Genomic DNA, 11,167 nt, shown 5'->3' with positions numbered 1-11,167 from the left:
ATAATAAATACATCAGAAGGTATCTAAAATTCTAAATACACGTTAACCAGAATGCAAATGCTACGAAATCATCCTTGCTAATTTCGTAATTATTACTGTTTTTGATCTTTATCTGATATCATAAATAGTATATACATCTTACATGTTTTTTGATATCATACTAATAAATGCATGTAATAAGTGAGGGGTTAAATTAATCACAAAAAAGGTTTACTTATAGTAAAAAAAGTTTTCCCATACTTTTTTTGGCAATTATTATTTTGATCAGGCAAAGCTAGAGAATCCGGTGTCGACAATAGGAGGAGAATGGAACTCTTATCGATCATCGAAATGAAAGGAAAAATCTTCAATTATTAGATCAACCCATAATTTCCGATCTACCCTTGCTCTGTAGGGGTATTTGAATTTGGATCATGCTTGGTGTATTTGAGTTTGGATCATGCTTGGTGTAGTTGTACGTCTTTTATATCTTTTGTGGCGTCTTGAGTAAGTAAAATTTCAGTCTATTTATCTTCAAAGGACCTGCATAATGCTCCCCTCATATTGTTCATGTGTACTAAGCAACAAAACAATATTTATATTAATATTAATATAATAACGGTTAATCAGTTATAAATGGAGAGAATGGTAATGGAAAGTTAGTGTAATTTTGGTGAGTTTATCTCTTGACGAACTTTACTAAAAAAACATTTATTTATTACCAAACTTTCATTACCATGGGAAGGACGTGATACACATCATGAATATTTAGAGTAGTACAATATATTTCATTCTAATTCTCATCATGTAGTATCGATTACCAAACGGGCGATAAATGATTATCAAGATAATGTAATGAATGGCTATGCAACAAAACAACATTTAGCGAGGAAACATACCCTGCTTATTTTAGTCCTCATGGATCAGTAATTAAACGAGGCGGAACAATCCTGAATTTCAACTTTAGGGATGTGTTGAATAATGTTAAAGTCTTCTCCTTCTCCTTTTGAACTGCTTGCCTTTCGAATTTTACTACTGAAACTGCGCGGCATTCGTTCAATGCTTAATCTCTCCAGGCTACTTATAGACTTTAATCCTTCTGGAATCCGTGTAAGATTGATACAATATACGACCGACAACTTCTTAAGGTATGGCATCGCTCCCTTCTCCATCTCCCATTTCTCTAAATTCGGCAAATGAGATAGTTTTAGCTCCTCGAGCCTTGTAAATGTCGTTGCGTTGATCCCAATCCATTCTTTTCCCATGTAGGAATCCTTTCCTAATCTTAGAAACTTTAAACACTTGAGATTCCCTAGAGCAGCCAAACTGTCCTGTTTCTTAAGGTGGGTGTAGTACAATTCTACTTTTTCCAAGTTTGTGGGAAACTTAATAGGTTTAGAATCATCTAGAACCTTTCCTGTCAAACTTAGCTTCTTTAAACTGAGTTTGGAACACAATGCTTCAAGACCCTTTAACTCGAAACCATACCAATCCAAAGCTAATGAATAAAGAGAGTCTACGTCGATCGCGGTGCATTTAAAAACCAAATCAATCAACTTAGGCGTTGAGATTCCTTGTATGCATAATTTTCGGAGTTTTGAGCTCAACTTTGACATTTCGTCGATCATCCAATCTCCTCCTTTTACACCCCACAATGTTTGTAAATTCTTTAATGACTCTAACTTGAAGTTGTCCTTTATACTATTCATTTCATAGGGTAAGTATAAATGCCTTAGATGTTTTAACTTCCACAACACATTAGGCAATTTTATTCCATTGTTATCAACCGAAACGTTCCAATAGTCTAAGGTTAATAGCTTTCGCAATTTGCCAATGGATTGTGGAAGTTCGCTTATGTTTGTCGATATTATTCGAAGATACCGCAAATGAATTAAGTTTCCAATTTCTTTAGGCATTACACCATCGAAGACTTTGATTCCATTGATGTCTAAGACTCTTAGTAGTTTGAATTTGTCACAAATAAGGGCCAAGTCCAAACTAATATGATGGTTCACTTTTTCGCCCCGTTTGCTAGGTCTTTCATTTCCTCGAAGGAAGAGAGTTCTAAGATGTGTATTGTGGATGGGAAGGGTGGAAAACTTGCTGCGTATTTTCAAAGTATTAAGTCATTAGAGTCATATCTATGGTAATACATAGTTACTACTAATACAATCTCTTAGAATTAAGAGTATGGGCCTAGGCAACTCAAACAAGGAGGATAACAGGTAACTCATGCACAAACCTAAAAAGGTTTATTACTAAACCAATAGTTCAATCCTCCCTCTCATATGTAAATATCCTTAGAATCTTTGGCCCACCAAAGGGTTAATTAAAAAACAAATAGGCTTTGATACCATAATAGAATTTAGAAAATAGAATCTGACAAACCAAATTAGGAGGAGAAGATGAAACCCACATATAAATCCAATAGTGGTTCACTACTAAAATTAATCGATAGTAATGGACGGAGTTACTTCTCAAGATTATAAAGTGACATATTCTCTTATTCTTTCTCTGATGATTGACAATTCACATATGGGTGATACCGGGCAATTTAACACTATCGATCATAATCAAGCCTTCAAATATACTTCTAAATATGTTAGGTTATCAAAGCTCTACGTATATACCCGAACGCCTAAACCCTGCCTAAAGGGGAGTTTTCAATAATATTGTTACAATTTGAAAACAAAAGGAAAAAAACTACATACCTAAGATTGATAGCAGTTCGACGGGAATTCATCCCGGCCATTTCATTATGTTGAACAAACTCCGATGAAAGTACGGTGAGAAATTCAAGTTTATGTGCTTCTTGGATACAAAGATCTCTCATTATATCATGAACTCGTAGATTCTTGACCTTCCCACAATAATTTCTCTTAACAACTTGAACCATTGTTTGGTCAATTAGCTCTTGTAACATTCTTCTTGCTGCATCTTCTGAAGTTTCTCCGTCCTTGTGTTGTTTCTGTACAAATCCTTCAGCAATCCACATTTTCATTAGTGATCCAACCTTGATAGAGAAATCTTGAGGGAAAAGTCCAAAGTAAAGAAAACATGGCCTTAAATGTTGACGCAAATCATGGTAACTTATTGCCAATATTTCATTAATAGGGAGGTATAGATCATTTGGACCTTCCTTGTATGTTAATTGGGCAAATACAATTTCCCAGTCTTGGATTGTGTCTTTTTTCTTAAGGAGTTTACCTAAGGCTACTATGGCTAATGGTAAACCTCCACATTTGTTCAACATCGATAATGCTAAACCTCGATATTCTCTAGCTCGTTCTTCATCTTCATCTTCATCATCACCAATTGTTACCTAAGCAAAGCCATAAAAAATAAAAAGATGTATACGATTGAACCAACAAATTTCTACTCCCTTCAATTCAATTCAGCACTAACGTCTCATTTACTTTATGCACTCTATCCGATGCACTTATTCAATGCTTAATATTTCTAAATGTGAATTATTTAAAATTATGGAAAATTGATATGAATAATCCTTGTATTGAGACGAATCAAACAAGATCCCACATGACTATGTTTTAACTTGTAGATTAATAATAAAATGCAAATTAAGAGTAAGAGATGAATAGTGTCCAAAAAGCAAATGGGACATTAGTGCTGAATTGGAGGGAGTATATATTAAGGAATGGTTATGGGTCGGGTATGGGTAAGATCTAACAAGACGCGGACCTTGGCCTTGAACAAATTTGTGGATTAAGACTTAGATCGGACTCATAGGGCCTGAACAATTTCGACAAAAAAATAGATCCATCAGATTGATGCGTCAAAGGTTCTAAATGGGTCTCAATTTTATTATTCATACTCTACTATATTTACAATTGATTTTAAGGTCTAAAACCCATTAATGTCAAATTTGAATTAACTTTGGTCAAAATAAATATAAGATAGGTCATGACTAGATCAGGTCTAAGGGATCCATTAGAATCTTATACTCATAACCATTTTTAACTCTAACGACCCGTTTGATAGGTGGTAATAAACGGTGTGGTAATGGGAATGAAAAATTAGTGTAATTTTAGTAAAAAAAACTCTTGGCTATACTTTGATGGTCGTACTTATCCAACTTTAATCATCACATTTTCTTCATAAAATTTATTCCAATGCATTATAATTGTAAGAGGTGGTATTAGGTGGTAATTATATTTTATAAACAAAAAACTTTTTTCTGATCAAAAATTCATTAACATAGGAATGATATGAAACTTTTTAATGAAATTTCCCATTACCACTCTTTAATACCACTAAAATGGGGTAGAGCCATGATCTTACCTTGTTAAAAAGATCCAATGCATCTTCTTGACTTAGAAGCTTCATCACATGAAAACACCATTTCAGAGTGGTGTGATGCTCATGCCGATGCCGACTAGTGATTACAATCTTAATACGTTCATCATTCGCATCACCACCATCATCACGCTGGATAATTTTGGGCAGCAATTCGTCTTGCAATCTATCACAGTCCCATACATTATCCAACACAATCAGAGATTTCTTTCTTCTTACACCATTCATTAAAAATTCAGACAACCCATCAAATAAACCGGTTTGATCATTGATTTGTCTTGAAATTTCTGACATTACATCAGAAAGAACCCATCCTCGCGACATCGAAACCCAAGCCTGATACTTAAAATACTTCTCGATCGTAGCATGATTATATATATTCCTAGCAAGAGTTGTTTTTCCCGAACCACCCATACCCACAATCGCAAGAACGTCAACACAATCCTTCTCGTTGGTTAAAATCTTCACCAATTTTTCGATATCGAAATCGATCCCAACAACATATTCTTCATCTTCATCTTCATCATCACCAATTGTTACCTAAGCAAAGCCATAAAAAATAAAAAGATGTATACGATTGAACCAACAAATTTTTACTCCCTCCAATTCAACACTAACGTCCCATTTACTCTATGCATTCTATCCAATGCACTTATTCAATCCATAATATCTCTAAATGTGCATTATTAAAAATTATAAAAAGTTGATATAAATAATCCTTGCATTGAGGCGAATCAAACAAGATCCCACATGATTATGTTTTAACTTGTAGATTAATAATAAAATACAAATTAAAAGTAAGAGATAAATAGTATCCAAAAAGCAAATAGGACGTTAGTGGAGGGAGTATATATTAAGGAATGGTTATAGATTGAGTATGGGTAACATCTAACAAGACGCGGACCTTGGCCTTGAACAAATTTGTGGATCAAGACTTAGATCGGATTCATAAAGCCTGAACAATTTCGACAAAAAAATAGATCCATCAGACTGACGCATCAAAGGTTATAAATGAGTCTCAATTTTATTATTCAGACTCTACTATATTTACAATTGATTTTAAGGTCTAAAACCCATTAATGTCAAATTTGAATCAACTTCGGTCAAAATAAATATAAGATAGGTCATGATTAGGTCAGGTCTAGTTCTGAAGACCTGGATTCAAATCATTAGACCCAGACCAAATCCTCTTATTTTTTCATGACTTAAACGCAGCCTCAAATGCATTGAATATAAATAAAAACGACTCAAACCCTAAATTTAGAGTCGAGTCTTAAAAGGATTCATTAGAACCTTATACCCATAATCATTTTTAACTCTAACGACCCGTTTGATAGGTGGTTATAAACGGTGTGGTAATGAGAATGAAAAACTAGTGTAATTTTAGTAAAAAAACTCTTGACTACTTTGATGGTCGTATTTATCTAACTTTAATCATCACATTTCCTTCATAAAATTTATTCCAATGCTTATGAGAGGTGGTATTAGATGGTAATCATATTTTATAAAAAAAAAAACCTTTTGATAAAAAAATTCATTAACATAGGAATGATATGAAACTTTTTGATAGAAATTTCCCATTCCCATTCTTTAATACCACTAAAATGGGGCAGGGCCGTGATCTTACCTTGTTAGAAAAATCCGATGCATCTTCTTGACTTAGAAGCTCCATCACATGAAAACACCATTTCAGAGTGGTGTCATGCTCATGCCGATGCCGACTAGTGATTACAATCTTAATACGCTCATCATTCGCATCACCACCATCATCACGCTGGAATATTTTGGGCAGCAATTCGTCATGCAATTTATCACAGTCCCATACATTATCCAACACAATCAGAGATTTCTTTCTTCTTACACCATTCATTAAAAATTCAGACAACCCATCAAATAAACCAGTTTGATCATTGATTTGTCTTGAAATTTCTGACATTACATCAGAAAGAACCCATCCTGGCGACATCGAAACCCAAGCCTGATACTTAAAATACTTCTTGATCTTAGCATGATTATATATATTCCTAGCAAGAGTTGTTTTTCCCGAACCACCCATACCCAAAATCGCAAGAACATCAACACAATCCTTCTCGTTGATTAAAATCTTCACCAATTTTTCGATATCGAAATCCATCCCAACAGCATATTCTTCATCAGATTGGATATGGCACTTAGGAAATTCAGACCCACGAGTCCGTACACCTTTGATTGAGTCTTCCATTGAATCCGCCATAAACCTTTTTGTTTCGTTCATGGAGGATCGAAGTTTTCGAAGCTCCTTCGTGGTTTGATGGGCCCGATACAGTTTGTTAAACCCTAGAATTAAGTTTCGGGATGACTCTGTTTCGGAAACGTAGGTGTCGACAACATCCTCTGCTTCGTACGCCATTTTTATTACCTTGTCGAAGATGGTGCGGACTGGCTCCTTGTTGCGGACTTCATTGTTGTGCAATCGGATTTCGGTCACCAATTTTTTTATGCTTTCGAGCTCCGATTGGACCGCTTTGGCTTCAGATTCAACACCGGATAAGTCTGCTTTGTTTGATTCTTCAAGAATCATGCTTTCAATGTATTCAACTGCAGAGTTCACCACTAATTCAGCCATTGGATCGAATCGGAGATTCTTAACGTTTACCTCTCTCGAGCTATATGGGTTTATCTCTCGCCGTAATTACAATGGAGTGCTTTAAAAGAAAACTTTTAAATGGAAACATTCCTTAAATTTGTTTTCACACGGAATGTGAAAGGAAATTAAAATAATAATAATAATTAATTTTTTTTTTATAAAGTTAGTTGGAAACATGTTAGATTATCATAAGCAATATAAAAATATTAAATTAAAGCTATTGGAAAATATATATAGATTGTAAAGATTATCAAAAATATCAAAATGGGAATATAATAAGGTAAATTGGAACAACTTTAAGGAGTTGAAGAGGCATATGCTACAAGCTAGTGAAAAATATATTGGGACATTATAAGTAATATAAAACTATTAAAATAAAGTTATTGAAAAATATATATAGATCATAAATATTAAAATATTAAAATGAGGATGAATAAGGTAATGAAAACAATCTTAAGGAATTGAAAAAGTATATATGCTAAAAGCTAATAATATTTTGACTTTTAAAGATAACTTCATATTCATGCAATATTAACCATTGATTATTCTAGTATAAAATAATATTAGTCTTTTATTTTTTTACTAATTAAAAAACGATTAAAATGCATATAAAATATTTTAGAATAAAAAATAACTTATAAAAACATTTTCCAAAAATTGATAGATATTTTCTAGTTATCATCAACAATCACAAAATTATATTTAAAATTTTATAAATTTTTATATCAATTTTTAATTTATTTTAGTGGCTGGTTTTAAACCCAAGTTTTATAAAATCATCCAATTATATACTTATTTGCCCCCTTAAGTTAGCTACATACAAAGGGGGTTTATATAAATATTAAGGAGCAGGAGTAGTATGTAGTTGGAAAAATTAGACAAATATTTTGATTTTTTAAATAGAATTGCAATTAAATATAAATTTTCAAATTTATAGGGTTCATTATCGTAAAAACAAATATAGAAAATAAAGTGAGACAAATAAAAATAAAAAGTGTAGCAAATTCACTATAAAAAAAAAGCTTTAATAGTGACAAGATATTTTTGTCATTTTATCAAAATGTCATTATTCTTTAAGTATTATCCAAATATTTCAATCTTAATTTATGACACTTTCTACAAGTGTCACCAAATATTTTGGTGATATTTGACAAATAACATAATGCTAACACCTTAAATGTCATAATTAGCTCTATTATTTGTTGTGAAATAGAATGAGTATTACCGCAGTTAAAGTCTGCTGAAATGTGGTGACTCGAACAGAGTAAACTCCGCGGGGCGCGGAGTACCTGTTGTCCCAATCCGCGGGGCGCGGAGTGTGTTCTGCCTCTGTATCGCAGCTCGCGTAGTTTTACAAGGCTCACGTAATGGCGGTTTCTTGGCACGTTTTTTGGCCGGTTACTCTTAGTCTTTGACGGTTTTTTGTATTTTCTTAACCGTAATTTCTTTTTATTATGAGGTATACTATATAAAGGCCCCATGTAATTAGAATTAGGATGAGATGCAATGCAAAACACAAAGTGAGGAAAACTAAGATAGAAAAAGCTTGGAGAGCCATCGTTGTGGTTTCTTGTGTTCATCTTGTAATCTCCCGGTTTATAGTGAAAAGTTTATTCTCGGTGCCGGTGGATGTAGCTATCACGTTGATAGTGAACCATGTTAATTTCTCGGTGTGATTTTCTTTATTGTTTGTTTGAATCTTTATTGTTTCATTATTGTTTTTCGATCTTTGCTTCCGCTATCGCACAACAATTGGCATCAAGAGCTCAGGTTTAATCCTAGGAAGAGTTTTTGAAGGAAACAATGGTAGGAGATTCTACAATAAGGATTGAGAAATTTAATGGAAAGAATAGCTTTGGGCTATGGCAGATTAAGATGAAGGCGTTATTAAAGCAGTTGCAGATTTGGCGTCCGTTGATCCCAAAGAGTGCGGCATCTACGTCGGGATCTGGAGACGGATGGACTGATGAACAGTTAGTAGTGATGGAAGAGAAGGCTCATTCTACCATCTTACTAAGTCTTGATGATCATATCATCACGGAGGTTGCTGATCAGTTGACGGCCGCAGAATTATGGTTAAAATTGGAGTCACTTTACATGATAAAATCTTTAACCAATAAATTGCTACTGAAACAGCGCTTGTTTAGCCTCAGGATGCAGTCAGGTACGCCATTAAGGGATCATCTAGAAAATCTTAATTCTATTTTACTAGATTTGCGTAATTTAGAAGTTAAGATAGATGATGAGGATGCAGCGTTAATATTGCTTGTTTCTCTACCGAATAGTTATGAGAACTTTGTGGAGTCTTTTGTGGTTGGCAAAGACTCGTTGACCCTAGAAGAAGTGAAGGCAACACTTTATACTAGGGAGTTGCGTCAAAAGGCAACAGGTGATAATGAGAATTATGACAGTGGGTTAGTTGTTAGGTCGGGTAGAAATCTAGAAAGAATAAGGGGTCTAACAATAGTAACGGTGCTAGGTCGGATACTTGTAATAGTAGAGATGGGTCTAGCAACACTAAGACCATAATATGTTATCACTGTCAGGAACCAGGACATTTTAGGTCTAAATGTCCAAAATTAAAGAATAAATCTCATGCCACAGTAGTCGAAAGTAAACAGAACAAGAGCTATGATTCGGAGGAAGATTTAGCATTGATTAGTTGTGTTGAGTCTAGTGATTTGGTTGATAGCTGAATTCTTGATTCTGGTAGTTCGTTCCATATGAGTCCTCGTCGGGATTGGTTTGATACTTATGAGTCTTTTTTTGGGGCTTCAGTTACGATTGCTAACGGTACTCCATGTGAAGTAGTAGGTATTGGTTCCATGAGACTTCGGACTAGTGATGGGAGAAGGGTTACTTTGACTAAGGTGAGGCATGTTCCTACATTAGAGAAGAACATGATATCGCTTGGGACCTTAGATGATTTGGGGCTCAAGGGTGAGTTTAGCAGGGGAAGTGAGTTTCTTTAAGGGTTCGGATTTGATACTTAAGGGTGTCAAGGTGAAATCTCTGTATGTCTTTCAGGGTGTTACGCTGCTTAGTTCTGCAGTTAGTGCTTCTATTTGTCACCAGGAGATGACAATTTATGATAGACATGGTCATATGGGTGAAAGTAGAGGGCTGAAATTGTCCATTGAGAATTGTCTTACAAGTGTCAAGGATGCCTACCTTAAGGAAGACAAGCATTGTGTGTTTGGGTTTAAACACGGGTGTGAGCTTAACATTGAAGCTCATGATCACTTGTATGGTAAGATGGTTAGTTGGCTACATTTGGATAGTTCGTTTTGTGGATTTGTTATGTTCTGTGTTTTAGGTATTTTGTGACATCATACCTATAGGATAACACCATTGCAGAACGGTGTTACAGGAATAGCAAATTGGACCTTGTTAGGGAGAGTCTTATGCATGCTCTCTGGTACTTGGTTGTTGAGTAGATAATGGATTAGTTTGTTCGATTGGGGTTTACACATGGGATTAGAGGTGCCCAGTATGTGTGTGGTGTGGCTCAGTAGGGTATCGTGCTATCTCATATTTGCAGCAGCTGGTTATGGTGATAGTGGTACCGAGTTTGAGGTGGAGTATGAGGTTAACTCCTCATCCATTTCTGTTCGACCTCAGATTGATGGTGTTGATGCTACCCCTGGTATCTCTCTGATTGTGATTTCTGGTGCTATCTTTATCTCTGTGGATAGTTTAAAGGAGTTAGTACAGGGAACATTCCGCCGATCTAAAGGGTTTCAAGAAAAGCCTATATGTGTTCTCGAGAAGTCTAATAGGTTGGCTGTAGGGAGTGCTGTTTTGGTTGCTATAAGTGTGGAAGGTTATGCATTAAACCTTGTGGGATTGGCAAGGTTGGTAGCCATTTTTGTGGGGTCACTTGGACCTCCAACTTATGAGCACATTGTAGAGTATAGTGAGCGGGCGCAGTGGCTTGCTATGACTTTACGTATGAGCAGAGTATGGGAACTGTTGTATGGACTGGTAGTGTTACTTAGCTCAATTACATCACCTCATTTTGAGGCTAAGTCGGTCTACATGTCTAGAGTAATGGTTCGGTGTTTGAAGTATGCTGTGATATGTACTTGTTTTGCGCATGCCAGAAGTGTCATTTGTAGGTTTGTGACTAAACCTGGGTGGGGGCACTGGTAGGTAGAGATTTGTTCTCTGTACGGTTTGCTTGGATCAGCTGTTGTGTTTCTTATGTACGGGAATGATACTAAGTGCTTTGTTACATCGATTGAAGCT

The 11,167-nt window shown here is 35.1% G+C and overlaps 1 protein-coding gene across 1 annotated transcript in view; it reads right to left on the bottom strand.

The window, feature by feature from the left end:
• Positions 1-6,963, bottom strand: part of LOC130823160 (putative disease resistance protein At1g50180) — a 6,995-nt gene extending 32 nt beyond the window's left edge. Inside the window, exons 1-4 of the mRNA XM_057687784.1 lie at positions 5,921-6,963; positions 4,279-4,833; positions 2,691-3,301; positions 1-2,082 (exon numbers count right to left, since the gene is read on the bottom strand). The exon at positions 1-2,082 is cut by the window's left edge and continues 32 nt beyond it. Coding sequence (XP_057543767.1) covers positions 903-2,082; positions 2,691-3,301; positions 4,279-4,833; positions 5,921-6,898 — 3,324 coding nt within the window. The 5' untranslated portion in view covers positions 6,899-6,963 and the 3' untranslated portion in view covers positions 1-902. The remainder of the gene's footprint in view (positions 2,083-2,690; positions 3,302-4,278; positions 4,834-5,920) is intronic.
• Between the last annotated feature and the right edge of the window lie 4,204 nt (positions 6,964-11,167).

This window comes from Amaranthus tricolor, chromosome 9, assembly GCF_026212465.1.
Source record: "Amaranthus tricolor cultivar Red isolate AtriRed21 chromosome 9, ASM2621246v1, whole genome shotgun sequence".
Lineage (NCBI taxonomy): Eukaryota > Viridiplantae > Streptophyta > Magnoliopsida > Caryophyllales > Amaranthaceae > Amaranthus > Amaranthus tricolor.
Note: the sequence above shows the minus strand (reverse complement) of the source record. Positions and strands in the feature narration are given on the sequence as shown.